The sequence below is a fragment of the Octopus bimaculoides genome, chromosome 4 (assembly GCF_046866305.1).
Source record: "Octopus bimaculoides isolate indiv1 chromosome 4, ASM4686630v1, whole genome shotgun sequence".
In the NCBI taxonomy this organism is placed as follows: domain Eukaryota; kingdom Metazoa; phylum Mollusca; class Cephalopoda; order Octopoda; family Octopodidae; genus Octopus; species Octopus bimaculoides.
The window spans coordinates 1800431-1824874 of record NC_142931.1 but is presented as its reverse complement, the minus strand read 5'-3'; the positions used below and the strand labels follow the sequence as shown (position 1 = coordinate 1824874).

Here is a 24444-nt window from a genome sequence, read left to right as displayed (position 1 = left end):
ATTTGTAACGTGTTGTTGTTGTTCATCGCATTTGCATTAAATGCCTATTGAATTGTCATTAAGGTGGTTGTGAGGTGTGCTAGAATAACAGCTAAATATCATTTTTTTGATAAATCTTTTAAGTTCGTGCTAACGCATTAAATGCGCATTGAATGTTTCAAACTACAAAACACGTGTTGTTTACCGCGTGCTATTTTCAGGATGCTGACGACAAAATGTGCAGTCACGCATATATATATATCCGTAAGCTCGCAAGAAATGAAGCTAGTATGCTCCGATGGATATGTAATGTCAGTGTGCATACCCGACAGAGTGTAAGTATCTTGAGAGAAAAGTTGAACCTAAGAAGCATCAGTTGTGATGTGCAAGAGAGACAATTGCGCTGGTATAGACATGTGGCGAGAACGGATGAGGATAGCTGTGTGAAAAAGTGTCACAGCCTAGCGGTTGAGGAAACCTGTGGAAGAGGTAGATCCAGGAAGACCTGGGATGAGGTGGTGAAGCACGACCTTCGAACATTAGGCCTCACCGAGGCAATGACTAGTGACCGAGACCTTTGAAAATATGCTGTACGTGAAAAGACCCGGCAAACCCAAGTGAGACCACAATCCGTGGCCTCTGCCAGGGGTGTAGCCAGCCCACTTAGGCGTACCTTTCCTTCATTGAACACTAAACTCTGCTTGCGAAGACCTGTTGGGGCAAGTGAAATCGAAATCGTAATTGAACCAAATTCGATGACTGGCATCCGTGCCAGTGGAGCGCTAACAGCACCGTCCGAGCGGGATCATTGCCAGAGCAGCTGTCTGGCTTCCGTGCCGTTGGCGCGTAAATAGCACCATTTGAGCGTCATCGTTACCAGCGTCGCCTTACTGGCACTTGTGCCGGTGAAACGTGAAAAAACATTCTAGTGAGGTCATTGCCAGTGCCGCTGGACTGGCTCCTGTGCAGGTGGCACGTAAAAAACACCATTTGAGCGTGGCCGTTGCCAGTACCGCCTGACTGGCCCTCGTGCCGGTGGCACGTAAATGTCGACCTCGGCGGAATTTGAACTCAGAACGTAAGGACAGACGAAATACCGCTAAGCATTTCGTCCAGCTGGCTAACGTTTCTGCCAGCTCGCCGCCTTGTTGGCTATTTTTATTGACCTTTTTTTTTTTTTGTAAATTGCCTATGTTGTTTAATTGCTGTTGTTTAATTAATATTGCTTAATTAGGCGACGAATTAGCAGACGTGTTAGAACATTTGTTCTGATTCTGCGTGTATGTACGTACGTATGTATGTCATTGTTTAGTCTTATTTCAAGATTTCTTGCCAATAGAGAAAGTATCGGTTTCTAACCTAGATTCAAGGCTCCTTCACTGAAATTTCAATATCAACAACAGGGTATTTTTGTTTGTTTGTATGTATGTATGTATGTATGTATGTATGTATGTATGTACGTATGCAGATATGTATGTATGTATGTATGTATATGTGCAGATTTGTAGGTTTTGCTTTATGTATGTGTTCTCATGCATAAAGTTGCATATCTAGACATGCTCATATATATTTAAATAAACTTCTGGAAAGTTTTACAGATTTTTACAGTTCCAGCATTTACAATGATTCTGCTGCTATTTCAGTTTCAGTAGCAAAATCACTGTAAATTTCTTTGCTCCTTGGATTTGAAACTGTTAAATCATTTTGAATGTCCTTTATTTTGAAGTTCATGAATTCATCTGATGAAAACGGTTTCTTTGCAATGATGTAATGTTTCCATTAATCAATTAAAGGAGTCGTTAGAAATTGCTGTAATAGATTGACATCTATACCTCTGTTGTTACTCATATTTTATTCACCTGCCTCGGAATCTGACCTTTGTAAATATATTATGGACCGTATATTTAATATAATGTACATGTCTGAATAGCACGCCTCAATTTTAGTACCTAATTCGACTGAATCTTACTGATATATGTGTGTGTGTGTGTGTGTGTGTGTGTGTGTGTGTGTGTGTGTGTGTGTGTGTGTGTACATGGCCCAGTGGTTGGAGCAGCGGCCCAGCGGTTAGGGCAGCGGACTCGCGGTCGCAGGATCGCGGTTTCGATCCCCAGACCGGGCGTTGTGTGTGTTTATTGGGCGAGGGTGGTGGCGACCCCTGTTGTACTCTTTCGCCCCAACTTTCTCTCACTCTTTCTTCCTGTTTCTTGAGTAACGCTGCGATGCACTGGCGTTCCGTCCAGCTGGGCGGAGGGTACACATACGCCATAGAAACCGGGAAACCGGTCCCTTGAGCCTGGCTAGGCTTTTAAAAAAGGGCGCATAATAAAAAATTATATATATATATATATATATATATATATATATATATGCTCGGTCGATTTAACTCTGAAGCCGTGGTCTACGAAACAGAGGTGATATCCAGCAGAATCAGCAACAACGTATAGACACACACGAAGATATGTTGGAGCAACGGAAGTTCCCTTTAAAACAAGACTAAATAATCATAGGTTCTAATTTAAGATTCCAAGGAGGCGCAACGTTACATTAGCGAGGTATATATGGCATTTAAAAGATGAGGGAACGCTATACAGATTTAGCCGAAACCTCCTGGGACAACCGAGGCCATACCTCGACGGAAGCAGATGGCGCAAACTCTGCTTATCTGAGAGAACAATGGTCCTTAAAAATTCGCACGAAGCGTGTGCCTTCTTGAATTGAAAAGATTCCCTCATGATAGAAAATTTATTTTAGAAACATGATCTAATCATGTTTCTAATCTCTTATTAGGGATAAATTTCGAAGGGAATGAAAAATAAAAACATTTACCATCCATCTCCTAGACCATGGTTTCAGACTTTTTTTAACAAATAAAATAATTTGCTAAGCGAAGTCTTCATCAGCAGGTACACCGGGAAAATTTTCGAATGAGACGCAGGCATTATTTTTATTTACCGCTTGAGCGGTAGTTTTGAAAAGTTAGAATGTATAAGCACGGGGCATATGCTGGATTGCCTCATGCTTATATGTTTAATCTAGGTGTACCTGCTGATGAAGACTTCGCCTAGCAAATTATTTTATTTGCTAAAAAAGTCTGAAACTATGGTCCATGAGATAGATGGTATATGTTTTTATTTTTCATTCCCTTCGAAGTTTATCCCTAAATAGTGGTTTGGATGTTAGCTGTTCCTTCTAGCGTGCAAGGAATCCTATGAAGGATACCTCTTATGTGTTTAAATGTACACTGTATTTATATGAATTATAGTCTATTGACTAATTTTTTTTACACGCTAGGCCACTGGTAGTAGAAATTTCTAAAATTTCTTATTACCCTGATATTATTAATTATATATATTACATACATATAAGAGGGATGACCACTAAGTGGACATCCTTTTTGCTAGAAGAAGATCACCTATGGTCTGACCACTAAGAAACGATTGTTCTCAAGAAAATTCAGCAAACACCAGAACGTAAGCGAGCAAGACAAATGAAAAGATACAAAATATAAAGATTAATCATAGACCAGTTTCACTGGATGTCCACTTAGTGGTCATCCCTCTTATATGTATGTAATATAATTTTTCTGAATCTTCAGAATTTTCAATTTGCTAGGCCACTGGTTTTAAATTGATATTAATCAAATTAATATTCAGTTTTTCATCCTTATTATTTAAATTTATATATATATATATATATATATATATATATATATGTGTGTGTGTGTGTGTGTGTGTGTGTGTGTGTGTGTGTGTGTGTGTGTGTGTGTAAGAACGACCGTGCGAACCAAAAGGAGAAATGGTGACGAATGGAAAAACAGGCTCCTTTTTAAACGCGTCACACGGTCGACACAAAATATAAAATGATAAATATGTTATAATTCTATGACATAGAGATCGCATGTGAAATGCGAAATGAATGCCAGTAAGGAAAACGATATTGAACCAACCGATAAAGATGAATAACAGTAAGATTTATTGGAGCATTTAACTGTATGTCTGTGTGTGAGTGGATGCGACATAATAAAACACAATATAAGACTGGCCGTCATGTAAACAAAAGAGTGTGTGCGAGTAATACATGTATGTGAATGCGTGAGATACATAGTATTGATAAGAGTCAGTAACACGTATAAGGAACTATACCAGTTCTTAGTTAGAGTACACAGTGGTAAGTGTCTGTATATAAGAAGTTAAGGCGTTAAGGCAGAACGGTCACTCGTCGTGATGTTAGGGCTTCTATGCCGGGCCGGGTTCTTGAATACAGATGTTCTTCGCAGGCTGAGTTCTGGCTGTTGGTTTCGTGGTGAGGCGATTCACACAAACAGGGCTGAGAAGTGCTGCGGTTAGCTGTTGGTAGCTTGTGTACGTGTAGAGTCATGTTGACGCTGGCGGCGATGCTGGTAGTCGTAGTTGAACGATTCGTCGCTGGACTGGCTGGCTGGTTGGTGCTGTGTTATGCGTGTGGTCAGCGGCCAGATCTGTGAGATCTGAGCCGCGACGAATTGGCGGGTATCTAGCAGGCTATTTATAGCTGAAGGTAGGCTCCAGAGAAGCATCAGAAGAAACACTCTCACGTGACCTCATTAGGGGCTACGGTTGGTCGGTTTGCGTCCTGGAGATAATTTACCCGCGCAAAGAATAGTCAGTCAGGTGATGACACAGCAAGCTGCTCTCTGCTACGCCCGCACTTGTTAATATTTATAGTGAGAGAAGTGTTCACTACATATATATATATATATATATATATAGTCGCCATGCTTGATTGCTAAATCTACAAGTTTTTTTCTCATTCTTTCTCTGTTTATTTTCTCTTATTCCTTTCTGTTGAAGAGCGTAAGCTCGAAACGTAAAAGACTTTCTCACTTTCCCGAGCGTCAAACACCTGCTTGTTATTCATACACCTTTTGTTTTTCTGTAAATTTCGATCATATATATATATATATATATATATATATATATATATATATATATATATTGGTTTCAAATTTTGGCACAAGGCCAGCAATTTCAGGGGTGTGGGTAAGTCGATTACATTGACTCCAGTACTCAACAGGTACTTATTTTATCGACCCTGAAAGGATGAATGACAAAGTCGACTTCGGCAGAATTTGAACTCAGAACGTAAAGACAGACGAAAGGCCGTCAAGCATTTCGCCCGATGTGCCAACCATTCTACCAGTTCGCTGCCCCCACACACATACACACAATTACATATACAACGAGTCTGTGTGTGTGTATTTTGCGCGCGTGGGTGTTTGTGTGTGCGTGCGCGAGTGTATACATGTATATCGATTCTTGTACTATGAATGAATGCATACTTCTGCGCGCGCGCGTGCGTGCGTGCGTGCGTGTGTGTGTGTGTGGAAACTCCTTTGAGTTCCACTTGTGCTGCAGAGAAATATATTAAACATGGGCGGACATTGAAGAAAGAAAATGTGAAGGGGGGGGGAGTAAATATAAAAAATATATCTTGAGCTGCGACAGAAAGAAAATTTAACATCAATAAATATTAAAGAGAATCAATGAAGAATATTTTCAGTTAATGTGTTTTAGAGTGCAATCCTGTGCTTACATGTATCTATACACACACACACACATATATATATATATTCATTTTTCATTTTATCCAGTTTCAGCTCATGAGCTGTGGCCATGCTGGGGCACCGCCATTTGGTGTTGCTACACAATTTTACTTCACGAATTTACTTCAGGAACTGACATTTGGTGCATGAGAGAGTTTGATGCAGCTGCTCTCATCTGCACCTTCTGCCGTGAAGTTGGTTCATCTGGGACACCTGACAGGAAGAGGTCCAGCCTCATCTTGAAGACACCTACATCCACCGCATGCAGGTCTCTCAGGTCCTTCGGGAGGATATTGAAGAGCTGTGGACCTCTGAAGCCCAGGCTATTGCAGTATCTTGTCCTACATCTTGATGGCAAATTTGGAGTCCTTGGCACTATGCAATGGCGTCCAGTTCTTTTATTTGTGTAACTTTCGATGCCAAAGTTTGGACAATTCCTTCGAGGATCTTCCAGATGTATATTATGACATATCTTTCTCGTCTACGCTCTAAGGAATAGAGTCTTAATCTCTTGAGTCTTTCCCAATAGCTTATATGCTGCATAGAGGCTATCTTCTTCGTGTAGCTTCGTTGGATTGGCTCAAGTTCTGAGATTAATTTGATACTGGTTGGTGACCATAGCTGAGAGCAATAGTCAAAGTGGCTTAGAACAAGTGTCCTCCAGAACACCATCATGGTTTCCTGATCTCTTGTTCTAAAAGTCCTAAGAATCCATCCATTCAGTCGCCTGCATTTCATTGACAATATATATATATATATATATATATATATATACTTTATTTAAAAGCAGCAGAAATATAACAAAAGACTGTTACTCGGAGTTTCACGTTCCCGTTCATTGGACAGTTTTGTTACTCCGGTATATATATATATATATATATATATATATATACACGCGCACACATTTACATACTTTACACACGCACACATTTACATACTTGTATGTGTATATATATATATATATATATATATATATATATGATGATATATATATATATATTATATTATATATGGTTAATGTTTACGTCTTGACCCGGAAATGAAAATCCCCAAACAGTACTGGAATGGGTGTAAAAGAATGTGTAGGAAACGAATGAAATTTTATATAAATACCTTTCAAACAGTATACATTACGATTATAAAGAAATTTGTGGGGAAAATCTTTTCCAGTGGGGTGGGGAAAGGACTTCGGAAAATTCACAAGATCCAAGTTTTTTCCCTCATAAATGCATATATATATATATGTGGGTGTGTTTGTGTATGTGTATATATATATGTGTGTATATATATATGTATGTATGTATATAACATATAATATATGTATCTATCTCTCTATGTATATAGAGAGATAGAGAGTGAGAGAAAGTAATAATGAGTGAATGAGAATAACGACGAAGGGTTAAAAAATGCATAAAAATAATTGAAAATGAAACAAAATTGAAGCCAAAACATTAAAAATTATTGAAAGTGAGTAGAAATAAACACTACGTAGTGTAGTAGTAGTATTACCGCTAGAGTATCTGTAGAAAGTTGAATCTGATTTCGGAATATAACGAGGAAAAATTCGGATTTTATGAATTTTCCAAAAGTCCTCTCCCCACCTCAAGATTTTCCCCACAAATTACTTCATAATTGTAATGTATGCCGTTTCAAAGGTATTTATATAGAATTTCATTGAAAAAAGAAACCCATTTTCCTAAAAGTTATGAGGGAAAAACTCGGATTTTGGGAATTTTCCGAAGTCCTCTCCCCACCCCCTTGGAAAAGATTTTCCACACAAATTTCTTTATAATCGTAATGTATGCCGTTTGAAAGGTATTTCTATAAAATTTCATTGCAAAAAACCCATTTTCCTAAAAAGTTACGAGGGAAAAGTTTGGAGCTTCTGAATTTTCCGAAGTCCTCTCCCCGCATTTTTTTTTCATATTAGTTTCCTACACATTGTGACACACACAGTTACATACTTGTATATACATATACAACAGAGGATGTAAAGACAGATGAAAGGTCTCTAAGCATTTTGCCTGGCACGCTAACAATTCGGTCAGCTCGCTGCTGTCAATGTTATGTTTTCATGGAAATGAAATTTGTAAAAGATGAAGAATTCAATTAAAAACCGTAACACAAACACTTGAGAAAATTTGTCAGCAAAAATTTTTTTAATTTGATTTTTCATTTTATTTCATTAAAAATAAAAATTCAAAAGTTAACTGAAATCATCCTTTTTAAGGTACTAGGGAGCATTAATAATAATAATAATAATAATAATAATAATAAATAACCGAATAAATGAAACAATAATAAAAAGAAAAGAAAAACAATTTAAAAAATGGCACCCAAAACAGTTAACGGCAAAAATTGAAATTAATTAAAACCTGATATGATTAATACTACTGACATTGTTGATGTTGCTGATGATGATGATGAGGAGGAGGAGGTTGTTGTACCAGGCAACATTGCTGCAACCAATGAGATGATGAACAGTGGCAGCAATCACACAAAGTGCAGAGTCAAATCTGCTCAATTAATTAATCATTTATATAATTAAAGAACAAAGTCTCTTACATTGTTTGGCCTTTATCCCTGTCTGCTTCACCAAAGCACAAATTATTGTCTGCTAATTAAACACTTTAAGTTAATTTCCATCAACCAGACAGACATTACATTCCTGTCTGCCATTTGAGTTTCATTTCCGCATGCATTCATGCTTGAAATGATTTGTGGGAACAATCACGCTGGCTGTTCTTCCTCCTATAACCACTCAACCATGGAGGTGGAGTGGAATCTGTCTCATGACATTCAGCTAATCTACAGATATGTAATCTAGAGTTAATCTGGAGATAAACTAGAGACAAATGGCCAGCCAGAGACAGCAGAAATATGCTTCATGCTCAACTGTATAACCTAATGGCTATACAAAGATTTGAACTTCCAATCACATGGTTAGAAGCTCAGCACATAGATTTAATACAAATATATGTGGGCTTAGTGCCACGGTTTTAGACTGATCAGCCTCGTTGTCAAAAGATGGGATGTTACCCAAAACAGGAATGCAAGATAATTATTCCAAGTACTGCTGCACTAACAAACCATTAAATCTTCATGAGTTCAGTTAAAGGAGACAGATCTTCCATCAGTCACAAGGAACTGTCCAGCTATTTGGCTGGCTGAATTACCTGCTCTTGAATTAACGTGTAGGTAGCTGAGTATTCCTCAGACCAGTGGACTCAATGTTATCTTCAGACAGACAGAATCAGTGACACAATGTGATAAAGCTACCCCATTGAATTACTGTCTACCAATTCTCAATATGAAATCCTGGGTGAAAGACCTGAAGCAGCATACAATGGGATTGAACCCACCACCTCATGGTTGTGAAGTTCACTTCTTGACCATTCAAGCCATGCCTGCATCTTTTCCTTGGTACCTAATTATGACTTGACAGATTCTTGCGGATTCCTGTTTCCATTTGACTGAGGCTTTTCAATTAAGACAATCCATCCATGGTTGACCAGCATTATTTACACTAAATCAATCAGGATGGACCAGCTCTGGATTAAACTTCCTCCAGTTCAATATTAAACTGATCAAGATAAACCTCACCTAGCTTAGAACTTGGCACAGCAAGTTAATGACACTTTGATGATAATGCTGCTTCCAGCAGCAAGTTATTTCCAAGCTAGGATTACCTTCTAACAGCCAGGTGGACTGAGCCATTCGAGACTCAAGTCTAGGTGACCACTGACATAATACAAACTTTCAGTTAGTTGATGGATGACCATTCAGTTTCACCCTCCATGTTCTCAAGGTCCAGACCACTTTAAACAGTGATAGGACACAAATCTGTGAGTAGAAAGACCAAAGTGCATCCACTTGGCACCATGTCTTGAGTTATCACAAAACCTGTTCTGTGAAAATGGTAATCAAGCAGGAAATGTAAAAAGTTACAAAGCTCAAGAAGAAAATAATAAAATATCGTCTAAGTTCACAACAAATGCTCAGGAGAATTGAGCTGAGAAGGAATTTATAAAAGAAAATTCTTGCTTTTAAATTAGAAGAAATGGTTGGCAAGCATCCATAAAATCTTTGTTACTTCCATTGTTGTGAATGAAGCAAATAATGCTGAACTGATATATACATACATACATACATATATATATATATATATATATATATATATATATATATATCAGATATATATATTATGCATGTATGTGTGTGTGTGTGTACACAACACTGGAACATCGTGAAGTAGCAGCAGCAACAGCTGTATAATTGAAATGACCTTGAAAAATACAAGAGACTGGAGCTGGTTAGAAATGAACCTCAGGTATCAACCTTTAGTTCTACTTCTCTCATACTGAGTTAATAAAAACTAGAAATTGCACAAGAAATGAAATCCAGCAATGTGTGTATTTATATATATATACATATATATATAATGTGTGTGTGTGTATATATATATGCATGTACTTATATGTATGTAAGACTACTTCTCGTATAATAGATTCCTGGATGACAAAGTAGAATGGAAAAAACTGGTCAATTAGTCTATGAAGAAGAGTCTGGAATAATGCAAGACATTTGTCTTTGAAGAGCTAAAGGTGAGTATTGTGTCGTGCAGTAATTTCTGTTGTGGGAGCAATACTGCATGGCGTTAAGTTGTAGGGGCAAACTCAGTGTCATATTGTAGCTAAAGAGGTTTACTTAAAGTGCACAGGTCTGAAAGCTTACCTTAAATTTTCACTTATCCTATTGCCATGTCCTGCTTCTAAATATTATTGTGGTGTGTGTGTGTGTGTGTGTGTGTGTGTGTGTGTGTGTGTGTAGACATATCATATATGTGTGTGTGTGTGTGTGTGTGTCTGATAATAAGTGCAAAGAGACACTGCAAAGCTAGCCACAGAACTGTGGTGCAGAGGTTATTCTACACAAACCATCCAATCTCTATTTGCAAAATCCATGGCAAAATAAAATTTGTCTCTGGGTCGAGAATAGTCCTCGTCCAGTTCATTGAGGGTCTGTAGGTAGGGTTCAGTGAGAGGAACATTCCAGTCGAAAGTGACTTCTTTCTCTTCCACTTGAATGGTTACACGGACTTTCCCATTAGACAGGACCTCAGTGTCAAAGGTCACTGAGGAACTCTTACCCCAATAAGGAAGCTTATTTTTCATCTCTTGTCCATCTACGTACACCTCACCTACAAAAGAAAGAAAAATCAAACTTGGTTTCAAAATTGTAGATATATTCACCAAAAGCAAAGTTATAAAACAGTTTTTGTTAATTAAATATGGGAAAATATATTTTCTTTCAGTTCTATGAAGAAATATTAAACCAAACCATTGTGCCACTCGTTATTTTATGAATGATTTCTAATTTAAGTAGAAGGAAACATATTCTGAAAAGGATTCATCCTTGTCTTCTTTGTTTTAACATCCACTTTTACATATTTGCAAGGGTTGAATGGGATTTGTTGGGGCAGAATTTCTATGACTGGATGGATGCCCTTCCTATCATCAACCTTCACCACTTTCCCAGCAAGGTCATACTTTCTTCCTTGGCAAGACAACATGTTTTAGTAGGAAATGCACAACACTGCACGTATGACAGTGACACTCATTTACAATTACCACACAAGTGTCAAGACAAACACACACACACAGAGATTGTGATGCAGATAGACACACTTGGGCTTGATATATAAAATATACACATGGCACATAAAATACACCATTTTGAGCGTGGCCGTTGCCAGTACCACCTGACTGGCCTTCGTGCAGGTGACACGTAAAAGCCCCCACTACACTCTCTGAGTGGTTGGCGTTAGGAAGGGCATCCAGCTGTAGAAACTCTGCCAAATTAGATTGGAGCCTGGTGTTGCCATCCGGTTTCACCAGTCCTCAGTCAAATCGTCCAACCCATGCTAGCATGGAAAGTGGATGTTAAACGATGATGATGATACATATACACATGTAAGTATGTATAAGAAGATTTATAGCGAATCAAAAACTGAAAATATTCAGAAAAGCGTGGCTACAAGAGAAATCCATGTGAGTTGATACGGAGATAGTGATGCAGAGGAATGCTAAGGCATCTTTCATGTTTCATCTTCCAAATCCACCGCCAAGGCTTTGGTCACCCTGCAACTGTAGTAGAAGACGATAGAGTAGCAACCCCAGTACAAGACTGGTATTTTGTTTTTAATGACAACACAAGGATGGAATGCAAAGTTCATTTTGACAGGTTCTTAACTCAGAACTTAACGCTTAACCTAAATCTATTCACTATTTGAATAATAATAATAATTACAACAACAGTGACTTCATTCCACTCAGTTGAGCATTTTCCCATTTACAACATTCATTTACCTCTAAGACTCTTCACTGACATTGTTTACACTGTTAAATGAACATCTTTACAGTTAACTGACATCTCTGTTAACACCATCTTTACTCTGTTCACAGATTGACACTGTTAAACGTTATCTTGAAACTGTTAAATGAGCCTCACATCTTAACCTGACAATTTTCTGCCAGTTTAGACTAAAATCTAAGAAAAAAACAATTATTAAATTATTGACATTAAAATAACATTGTGATGATGATGATGATGATGATGATACTGAAGACAGTAATGGTGTTCAACCCCAGGTCAGCCCTGATCAAGCCAATCTATGAGCTAAGTCATTTCAGCCATGACCATTCCATCTTTTTTCAAGCCTAGTGCATCTGGGACTACATTATCCAATGTGATTTTCCTTTTCTTCTTTTTTCCAAACTGCAGGATGTGGTATACAAGAGATTTGGCTGCTATTTCTAGATCAATGTCCAACAAAAGACTCCTTTATTGTTTCCATGGTGATAGTGATACTGAAGTGTATTGAAATGATGTTATTCCATTCCTTAATTAGAACGGTAAATCTGATAAACCAACGGATCCTGTCTGTGGCTGACCATCTTAATAGAAATAGCAGTCAAATATCCTCAACATATACTGTCTTATAAAGGCAAGAATATATTGTATAATGTAATCTTTGATACACTATGTCTGGGAAGAAAAGACATGATGGTCACAGTTGGAACGTTTGTGATTATAGGTTGACTAAACAACTATCAAGAACTTACCATCCACTGTAACATAAGCAGCACCAGGTCTTCTTAACGTATTACAAAACGATTTATTGATAGACAAACCAACTCCATCACCAGGACAGGAATCCCCAGCCGCCAACACTCGGAACGTAATCGATTGACAAGCAGTATACAAGCATCCACAAGAATAAAGCACTACAGATTCTCCATCACAACATTTTGTGGCCGTCTGGTTTTCATTACTCGTCATATAAGCAGGATTGTCAGCATTCCACTCTAAAGAAATACACAGAAATATAATTGCTGCGAATGATCATCTGTAAAATTCTATAATAAATACTTGATGGATCATCTCAAAACAACATCCATGTAAGAGAACTAAAAGAGCCCAGCATTATTTGTAAAATTTGAATAAATCTCATTTCATTGGTTTTTACATCACTTTTTCCATGCCTGCATAGGTTAGACAAATATGATATTGAAGCATTATTTTGCAGCTAGGTGCTTTTCCAGTCATTAACTCTTACCTGTTTCTTTTTTTTTCAGACAAGGACTCTCTTATTTGACATGTCTATTGGATAGCATGAAGTGAATGACCAATTTGGAGTTAGGACAAGTGACCAAAGCAACACTACAAGCAACAAACAACTATCGTAGACAGGCTTATGATGAAAAGACATTCCAACCATGGCCATACCATATTTTCTACTGGAAAAGTCTACCTTGGACAACATTATCCAAACAACAGTGTTGATTCAGGGAGATTTAGCTATTTTCAGGAGTTGAGTAACTATGTACAGACACCGATATTGGTTCATAGAGTATGGGTGATGAAAACATACATACTTAATATATATATATATATATATATATATATATATATATATGCGTGTATATATATATCGTTGCTATAATGCAAAAATGTCGTAAGTCCAAAACGTTGCTTTTTTCAGAAAACGACAAAATAGTTTCACCCTTCCATAGCAAAACCGTTTTACTACACTTTGATAATTTTCGATATCTTGGCATCTGAAGCAGCTGGAGATACGATAGTTTCACCAAATAACCGGCTATTGCAAGCAAAAATAAATAATGAGAAAAACGCATTTGGACATACTCCAGTTTTACATAATAGCAACGATATATATATATATATATATATATATATATATATATATATATATTGTATGTCTGAATATTTAACTGATCTCATGCAAAGGTCGCAAGTACAACGATATATAGACTGCTTCTAAGTGGTAAGAAAAGATGTGGATAAGGGGAGATAACTGACCGTAGTGAGGCAAAGTTGTGCAAGCTACAGTTGGCACACTCCACACACTCCAGGCTGTGTCGGGATCCGCGCGGCATCGTGTTCGAAAAGAATAAGGGTGGTTCGTTTGTAAGTGTTTCACTAAACATAGCGAATTGCCACCCAAATAGGCATTATGGAATGGGACACACGTATCCTCATTTGACTTGATCACACCAGACGCATACTGCAGACAAAATTCCGTAGCATCAAAATCTTCTTCAGTCTGAAAAATAAACAGAATCCATTGACTCCACGGCTTGACATGGATTAGCAGACTCACTAGTTGCACATTTCTAGTATGGCAACACCATCAACAGTTTACATCATGCATCAGAGGAGAAGGTGACACAAAAATACAACTTTGGACAACACAGGTGATGGAGATGGCTTTTCAGGACTAACATAACTCTAGCTTACATCAAGTTATAAGGGAACTGACCCCAGGTATTCAGTGGCTTACGCACTCTCTATAAAATTATTCAGTAAAAAAGCTAGCACTGCATTTTGTTGGTTTCACTTTATTAAATGTCTCTTTATCTGTATCGATGGCAGCAGGCAAACTGAAACTTCAAAGTCACTTTGTCCTACTTAAAAGTATTAAGTACTCTTTCAAATTGATGTTAAATTGCCTTTATATACAACATGACAGAAAAACAATTATCATATATATATATATATATATATATATATGTAGCAGGTCATAAAAGACGGCAATATGATGTAATGGTCGTTTGCTCGAACAAGCATAATTGTTGGTAATCCCATTGGTTAAAATTACTGCCCATATACGAATTCTAAACTTTTGTCAAAGAGAATTCTTTCACGAAATACAGTTCTTAGAATTCAGATATGAGCAGATATAGTTCATATCTCATTGATCTCCGTTGAACGTTGAACTGTGATTTCCATTCACAAGAGATTGTGAGCCTGAAATTATAACAGAAAACACTCGAGTTCCACAGTGGATTGAACTCAGGACCATGTGGCTTCAATGAGAACTTCATAACTATATGGCCCACCACTTTAAACTACATGAATTATATCGCCACATTTAACCACATGGCTACATGCTCACTTCACACAACTATATTTTATTCCTGATCTCACTTCAAAATGAAGTTGAAAATATTAAGGTCCCTAATTATACAGGATTCCCCCGCCCAGAAATAATATATATAAAGGTTCCCATAGACAATTAAGTAGACATAATATATTAATTTTATATCTTCATTAGCCATGGCCTGTCATAAATATTCAATTTTCCAATTGTAACCAAGTTGGTATTTTACATATGAAGCTGAAGGAATGGTCAGTCCTGACACAGGGAAGCTAAAAGTCATCATTTTTCACTGGATGCAAAGAAGAATATACAATAATTAATTAATTACAACATGCAATTACATTTGGTGCAAAGGTTGATTGTTTTGGGTACTAAACTACTGTCCTAGAGGTTATGAGTTCAAACCCTACCTGAAGCTGCCAGAGGAAAGCGCACCTACTCTAGAATGACCTGGAACTGACCAGGGTCATTGTCCTTTCTCTCTAGATCATCAAATAAAAATAAAAGAATACTGTTTTTTTAAAATGATACAAATTACACATTTACTAATGGCATTGCCTATATTTTCCAGAGAAGGCCTGCACAGATCAGAAAGAGGCAGAACCCTTACAGGTTGAAGGGAAAACGTTTTGGCGGAGACAGTAACAGGTTTTCAAATAATATTTATGCATTGCCATTTTTTAGTGATGAAAAATAATACAACAGTGAAAAGAAGGTTTCATTTGAAGTTTGTGGTTTGTTGTCCAATAATGATAGACAATTGCAGAAGAAATAGGCCTTCTCTAGAAACATTCTACAAGAGATTCTATATAGAGATACATATAAAGAGGCTACACATAATTACAGCTCAATGACACAGTCCCATGGCCCAGAGTGATTCATAGATGTACCAATGTGGAATGTTTGATGTGTGGAACAGGTTACGAACTGTTAGGAAGTACCTTGCTGTGCCCTGACTATAAGAGATTAAATGACAAGGAAAGGTGTTAGGGTGACCTTATCACCAAATATTCTGCTTTCTTCTGATATGCTGAAGTACATGGGAAAGAAACATTGGCTATTGTGAGATCTTAGTCAGAAACTATTGCAAAAATGATTACTTCTTTAAATTTTCCAACACCATTATTGAAATGTTTGTTGTTGTTATTGGTGGTGGCGGTGGTGGCAGCAGCAGCAGTAGTAGTAGTAGTAGTTTAGCCACCAGGTCAGTCCTAATCCAGCAGACCAGAGCTATGGCCAAGGGCATTCGAGCTATGATTAATATGTCTTCTGTTCAGACATAGTGTATCAAGGACTATATTATCCTATGTGTCGGATTTCTTCTTTTTTCAAGGGAGCAGGATATGATCTGAGGAAGATTTGGTTGCTATTTCTATAAGAAAATGTATGCTTTGTATACACCATATACAAAACCTATTTTACATAAAAACTCATTAAACATCCTTTAATGATTAAAGGATCAACTTTGTGGGTCATGGGGCAACTCCCACGTGTGGAGTGGTCAGCAAATAAGAGACTTCAAGGTTGAAAAGGTTTTCTAGTCTCTTCTAACCAAAGGGTATTACAGCCTCTGTAGTGGTGATACAATGATGAAATGTACCCAATACACTCTGTAAAGTGGTAAATGATAGGAAGGGTATCCGGCAATAGAATCCATGCCAAAAAGGGTGACGTATGAGCAAGATGGGTTCCACTGACCCATTTAAGAGGGCAAGTGAGTTCAATAGCCTGGGAGTAGTATACAATAAAAAGGGACAGGGTATGGATAGAATAAGGAAAAAATTAAGCAAAATATTTAGCCAATTAAGCCTAAGAACCACAATTAGTACTAATTTTAAAGAAGTCAACTTTCTAGATATTAACATGAACCTTAACACAGGAAAATTTAAACCCTACCACAAACCAAACAAGGAAGCCTCGTACATAGACATAATAGGTTCCAACCACCCACCAACAGTAAAAACCTGAATTTGCCAACCACTGGCCTATGCTGAGTCATACTTCACCCAGGTAAGATTTTGCATTTACAAGCACACACCTGTCCCTGTGTCTGTTGGGGGATGTAGTCAATCCAGCTGCCAGTGTGCCCACCTGATTAATAAGTGATCAAATGGTTGGCAGGTTTCCTCAAGTTGGTGTTGCAGACCAGTAAGCTATGAGCATCACAAAACGCCAACGGCTTTGTTCCCTCCTCATTTCTAGTGTCAAAGCTGTAGCTTCCATATATATTAAATTCATGATGGGCTTCCATGCAGTTTCCTTTTACCAAATCTACTCACAAAGCTTTGACTAACTTGACACTTGGACAAGGTGCCATGCAGTGGGACTGAACCCAAATTCACATGATTACAAAGCAAGTTTGTTAACCACACAGCCATGCTGACACCTGCAGGTATTTAAATGTAGTCTTTCAGAAATATCTCAGACATTATTCAAATAATAAAGTTTGAATTTACCAATCAAAGCGAAACCCAAACAAGAAGAGACTTACCTCGCTCCATTTGACTAAAAGAGCTCCAGGTCGTTCCACAACATCTGCAATCTGTACGGGAGCTTTGGAAATTACTTTCATTTCTTTTGATGCATACTCAAGTAATTTATCTTTGTTAGAACCAGCAGTGTCGACAGATATACAAGCAACTTCAGATAAACTTGGAATAGCTGGAACACTGGCAGAGAAAAAAATAAGGAAGTGTTGTTAGCTGGCTGAGCAAGTAGTAGTAGTTTTAATTAAGGAATTGGACAGACAGGTTATCACAGGATATTGGAAACAAATGACCCTGCATGTATGACAGTGACACTCATTTACAACTGTCATACACACACACACATCCAATAATGAATTACAAGCAGCTCCAATGTTGTAAAAATTATTAATTGCAAATGCTCAATGCATGTGTTTCGTTTGTTTGCTCTGGACAACTCCCTTCCTCATAGCACCTAGAGGATGACTCCCCATAGCACTTAGGGAACGACTCCCTCATAGTACCTAGGGGACAACTCCCTCATAGCACTTAGGGGACAATTTGCTTATAGCACTTAGGGGACGACTCCCTTATCACACTTAGGGGACGACTCCCTTATCACACTTAGGGGACGACTCATAGCACTGGATGTTAAATCACCTGAAAGTCATAGACAGGTGAGCTGACTCACATCTGATTGAATCCAGGAGTGATGGATTCCAATACTTTCTCATTTTTGTTGCTTACCAAACTTCACATACCTGAATTGAACCAGGAACAAATCGAATTGCCAGTCTATGGCTATATATAAAACAAAACACACACATTGAACATATGTGGTCGATAATGTTTACAACACAAGCACTGCTTTAAATTCATTATTGAATTTAATCAAATGTATGCATCACCGTGACATACCAGCTAATGGTTCTTACACTATTTGTCTAGAATCATAGACTAGCAATTCAAATTCATCCCCAGTTCAGGTACATGATGTTGATAAACCACAAAAATGGTGAAATATCAGTATCCATCAATCAGGAATCTGAACAGGGGCTAGTTGTCTCACTTGTCTATGACTTTCAGGCAGAATAGCATTTGGAGGGAGTCATCCCCCAAGTGCCATACCACAGCGAAATGGTGAACAAACAAAACACAGACACTGAATATGTGCAATCAATAATGTTTATATACATACATACCAGGGCTGGTAAGCCAAGGGGTTGCACCAGACTCCAGTCTGATTTGGCATGGTTTCTACAGCTGGATGCCTTTCCTAATGCCAACCATTCCAAGAGTGTAATGGATGTTTTTTATGTGCCACTGGAATGGGTGCCAGTTGTGTGACACCAGTATCTGCCAAGACTACTATTTCACATGGCATGATGGGTCATCTTCTCAATAAGACTGGCTTTTTTCACTGTCTACCAAATGCACTGAAGGCTTTGGTCAGCCAAGGGGCAATATAAGAAGACTTGCCCAGAGTGCCACACAGAGGGAATGAACCCAAAGTCATGTGGTTGGGAAGCAAGCTTCTTAATCCCAAACTCATTTCCTGCAACTAGAGCCAATTAGGGGATTTATTCATGAACACTGACCCTTGCTGTTGAAGCAAGATCAGATGTGATGAGATAGGATATAAGATAATAGTACGAGTTATTTCCCTTGTTAAACGTTTACTTCATGTCAAACTTTTATTTTTTTTTTACTTTTAATTTCAATGGAAAGATTTTTTTTATTCCTTTCTTTTCCAGTTAACCATTTGAAAAATGTTAAGCCGCACTCAACTTGCTAGAAATAGCAGCCAAACAGGACGACAAATACATAGGTTTCCTACACAAGTTTCTCTCTTCAATTGCATTTCTTAAAAATATTGGGTCAACTCAAAGCAATCGTACAAGACAGCAGACAATGGCTTTGAGCTCAGAACCATGTATCAATTAAATTTCTTGACCACACATCCAAATTTACCCAACATTAGCAATCCACCACTTGCATCCATTTTGTCTTTTATAAACACAAAGAATGGTAATAACCATTTTATAGTAAGAGAAAGCTTACTAATAAGGTTGACTAATTCTTTATGGCACCAAAGGTTTAATAAATAATGTTGATGACTGTTTATTGGTGGAGCAAGCTTATTAATCCAAAACAGAACAACTTTACCTGTTGAGATTCAAAGAATCAGAATTTTTACGAAAAGTGGACACTTTTTCACCATCCACAGAACTGCTGTCTAAAATTAACTTTCCTGCAAAGAAAGAAAAAAACATTACCAACAACAACAACAACGTGAATTCTTGAAAGATAGCAATTCCAAGAAACTAGGACATTCTTAAGGAAATACTTTCTCTAAAACAATTGACATGACTTTTGCAACTGGATCTTTGCAACTTCTGACCAACCGATGACACAACAGACACGATTTTGTCCCCTCCTTTCTAAATCAGCTACAATTCCAAGATGGCTGCTCTTCTAAATGGATTCCTTTCCATACAGGTCATGAAATCATACCTTTTTGTCAGCAAGATTGAAATCTATTTTACAATTTTACTTTCTCTGGGATTCCTAACTTCTGTCTCTTCAAACAATATTACAGAACTAGGAAACCCTGCACCATTCTTATCCAAGCTACAGACACCACCATTCAACCCAATCTATTTGCTTCTCTTACTTTCTTGAACTTTTTTGTATTTAACATCTCACCCCAACTGTTGCATTCCTCTGCAAAAAGAAAAATTCACCTGAAACACTTCATTATTGGCGTAATGACCCTCTCAAGATACAACTTCAATCAAACTTTTATCCCTAAAATTACAACCCACTCCCATCCCACCAAACCAACCCTCAATTTCCCACAAAAATCAACATAAACACCAATTGTGTCTGTCTCCCAAGTTTGGGAACATCTACTTTTGTAGACGTTCCCAAATTACGATTCCTTGTCTCAAGACTAAAATTTAAATAAAATCATGTCTATTCTTCTAAGAGTCTAGTTTACAATTCTAACTTCACATCTTGCAAAGATGAAATAATTAGTATTTCTTTGAATTCATAAATTCTTGTGTTCAGTTCCATTCTTCTGGTGTTTATAGCATGGAGATGGGGATGGTTTCTTTCATACATAAAAACAAAGCCTTACAAAACCACCCTGCCGCACCCTGATTCTTGTTAAGGAACCATATTTACTGGTTGTCCCACTGCATGTCTATCAAAGATGACTGGCTCTGTCCAATAACTGCAACCCATACAACAATTCTAATTATTTCTAATTCAAAAAATTACTAAAAGCTTTTGATCTTACCTTCTTCAATAATACGGTTGACTTTGGAGATTCCTTGGTTAATGAGATCTTTACATTCATCAAGAGGAGGAAGAGATGTCTGTTCAATTTTGTCCACCTGACACAACAATTCTGACAATCTATTGTCCAGTGCAGCATTCAATTCCGTTTTTAAACTTTCAAAATGTTTATTAAGTTGATTGCGAGATTTTGCTCCACTGGAAGTAATCTAGAGAGAAACAAAGAAAGAGGAACTGTTACATGATTTCCTAATGAGATTGCAGAAGCCAGGCTAAGCTAGAATAATTGAATAATTGTTGAAGATCTCCCCTACTTCCCCTACTTCCCCTACCCAACTTATATGTATCATGGGTCATCCACACCTTTTGTTCAACACTCACTAAACCCAGCTTTCTACCCTACCTGATCTCCACAGCTGGTCACCTTCTTCGTCCTCCAACAGATATTTACAATCCTCCAACGTTTGTTCTTCATTCATTTACACCCTTTTACCACTTCTCCATCTCTCGTCTTCCCATACATGCTTGCAACTTCTCACCCACACTCCCTTTCATTCTTCCCATATCTTCAGGTCCCACCCTCACACCTCATCACCTCAATTTTTATCTCTCTTTTCCAGCTCCACCCCACTCACTCCCATCCTTTCCTTTAATGTGAGCAGTCATGTGGCTTCTCTACAGAAAGAAAACTGTTCTGAACCCTTCTCTCACACTTTTAACTCCTCATCTCCTGGCTCATAAAGCCAGTTCCCTCTTTACTGTGGCCCATTCACTCAAAGGCAATGTTAATCTAACAAGCTGCATGACAACCTCACTAGTCATGGTGCTACAAAAAAAAGAAAAAAAAACCAGTACACCCTGTAAAAGTGGTATGTAAGTGGTATGGCAGATCCTGATACCAGCATGAAACACAGATTTTAAAGAATGACGACGAGGACGATGCCATGCATGTGGGAACAAACGTGGGAGCTCCTTAACTATTTGGTCAGACTGCAACTCCATCAGGCATGTGTTGTAGGATACAACAGTGTCCCAGTAAAATACAGAAACTTCAATTTTTTTTAATCGTTCATGAAAGGAAGGTCAGTCACCCGATCATTTTACAGGGCCTCCAATATTAATGGGGTCAAGAAAGGAAGTCTATGTGTTGGCCTGAATTCCTGCAACAGAGTGGACTCCATTAAAGGTGCTAGAGGGGCCAAATGATGGTATTAAACTACGGAACAAATTGTGTCTCCCAGTTAACAAATCAGGCACAGCACAAGAGACCAGCTTCAACATAATTCCTCTTCAGAAGATTCCCTCACAAAATGATTGAATCTGAGGCCATGGGATTCTGTCTTATCACAGAGATATGCTAATTAGTAATTAACAAAAACAAATTAAACTCAAAAGTGTGTGTAATTAAATTAAGGAGTTTGTAATTAAATTAAGCTGTTTCTATTGTTTTTTATATTTATTAGTTTTGTCTGGATGGATAGAGCCCCTGGCCTTTGTAGAGCATCTCCACAAGACTAGTGAGGACTGATGCCATTAATTCCCCAAGACTGCTGAGGATTGATGCCATTAATGCTCCAAGATTTGTGAAAACTGATGCCATTAATTCTCCAAGACTGATGAGGATTGATGTTGCACTTAATGTTGCAAATCAACAAGTGCAATAAAGACATGCTTCCAGAGAATTCCATAGGGAAGATGCTTTGGGGAGAAAATATTAGGGAGAATTATTAAATGCGGGGCCTGGGAGAGGAAGAAAGGGGTGAACACAATGTGGGTGATGATAGGAGGTGGGTAGGCCAAGTGGGAGATGGCATGAGAGTAACGAGCTATATGGAACAGAGGCCATTAGAGAGAGAGAGAGAGATGAGAAGGCAACATCCTTGGATGAAAAGTCAGAGTATTTCTAAAAAATACCTCTGTCTGCTTGCAGGACTTTGGTGAGGGAGAATAATTCCAAGAGAAATCTTGAATTGAAAATTTTTAAAAATGCAAACATTAAAAGACAAAGAGAATGGAAGAGAAATTGGTAAGCATCAATGCTCTTTGTACCTGATCTTTGGCTTCTTGCAGAGCAACTAACAGTCCATGCAGTTCTGTCTGCTGTTGCTTTGCAAAGTCTATGATCTCTTCAACATTCTGTTGCAGTTCCAGAGACATAATGGTATTCTCTTCAACGGTTAGCAGAAATCTACAACAGATAAAAATAAATACAATTATAATGATGATGATGATGATGATAGACAGAAGAAAGCAGAAGAAAAGTTGGAAAACTACAATCCAGTAAAATTTGAGATTGTGAGGATTTGGTATATGCCATGCTTCAGGGGGCTTCGCCCCTTCATCAGCACCCATCTAATCCATTCTCATCTCCAAACACATCGCTTATATAGCCACCTGGTACAGTGGTGTTAAGCTATTGCATATACTAGTTTACATATTAAATGCATTCCTGGAGCTGGTACGTAAATATTACTGATTTGTAAGTACATGGTATTTCGTTATACCACCATAACATACTATAAAGTACATTAAATGGGTTAGATGTGTGTTGATGAAGGGGAAACGAAACCCCACAAACAACCAATCCACCGAAATATGGCATATACACTCATTACCCATTTTTGTCTCCGACCTTATTGTCTGTTTACATCTGATGTCTTGATACGAAGCATTATAACAAAAACCAGTGCTAGTTATAATTTCTGTAGAAAAAACCTTAACAAAATAATGAGTAGAGCACTGCTAACACAGCAGAACATGGTGTTGACTCATAAAAAAACATTTAATATATCTTATAGTACATAATGGTTGCATAACAAAATTCCACATATTTACATTATTTACATTTGACAGATATTTGTCCTCATCTTGTTTGTTGTTAACACAATGTTTCGGCTGATATACCCTCCAGCCTTCATCAGGTGTCTTGGGGAAATTTCGAACCTGGGTTCTCATTCCTTAGGTATTTTTCGATATTATTATTATTATTATTATTCAGGTCACTGCCTGGAATCGAACTCGGAAACTTGAGGTTAACAGCCTGTGCTCTTAACCACTGCGCCATATTACAACAACAACATCATCGCCGCCGCCAACGAAAAGTGCCTTAGGAATGAGAACTCAGGTTCGAAATTTCTCCAAGACACCTGATGAAGGCTGGAGGGTCTATCAGCTGGAAGATGAGGACAAATATCCGTGAAATGTAAATAATGTAAATAATCCCTCATCTCTTAAATAGAGAACTGTAAAACACCCCACACCTACAAATCCTCAATACTTACTCTATCACCATCACTTTCTTTCTTTGCAACATCTTTCTCTTTCTCCTCTTTATCACCTTTGTTCAGTAGTTTTTATTAAAAATATGTGATTACAAAGTCTTTCTTTAAGATACTTTGAGAATATTTGTGAAAATCTTTTCATTATATTTATTTATCACATCAAAGTTAGTTGGACATTTTTCATTTCAGTATTTTATATAAGAAGCATCGGATGTGGTGTGCAAGAGAGACGTTTGCATTGGTATGGTGATGTACTGCAGATGGCTGAGGAGAGCTGTGTGAAGAAATGTCAAACCCAAACAGTGGAAGGAATCTGGGGTAGAGGTAGACCCAGGAAGACATGGGATGAGGTGGTGAAGCAATGACCTT

At 37.8% G+C, this 24444-nt stretch overlaps 1 protein-coding gene across 5 annotated transcripts in view; it reads right to left on the bottom strand.

Annotated features, from left to right (window-relative positions):
- Positions 1 to 10349: 10349 nt before the first annotated feature.
- Positions 10350 to 24444, bottom strand: part of LOC106869031 (cytokine receptor-like factor 3) — a 39060-nt gene continuing 24965 nt past the window's right edge. For all 5 annotated transcript variants that reach the window (XM_014914529.3, XM_014914533.3, XM_089350152.1 and 2 more), the window contains 7 exons: positions 22844 to 22982; positions 20796 to 21003; positions 19658 to 19742; positions 17518 to 17695; positions 13946 to 14189; positions 12688 to 12930; positions 10350 to 10763 (listed from right to left, as the gene is read on the bottom strand). In XM_014914529.3, coding sequence (XP_014770015.1) covers positions 10486 to 10763; positions 12688 to 12930; positions 13946 to 14189; positions 17518 to 17695; positions 19658 to 19742; positions 20796 to 21003; positions 22844 to 22951 — 1344 coding nt within the window. In that variant the 5' untranslated portion in view covers positions 22952 to 22982 and the 3' untranslated portion in view covers positions 10350 to 10485. The remainder of the gene's footprint in view (positions 10764 to 12687; positions 12931 to 13945; positions 14190 to 17517; positions 17696 to 19657; positions 19743 to 20795; positions 21004 to 22843; positions 22983 to 24444) is intronic.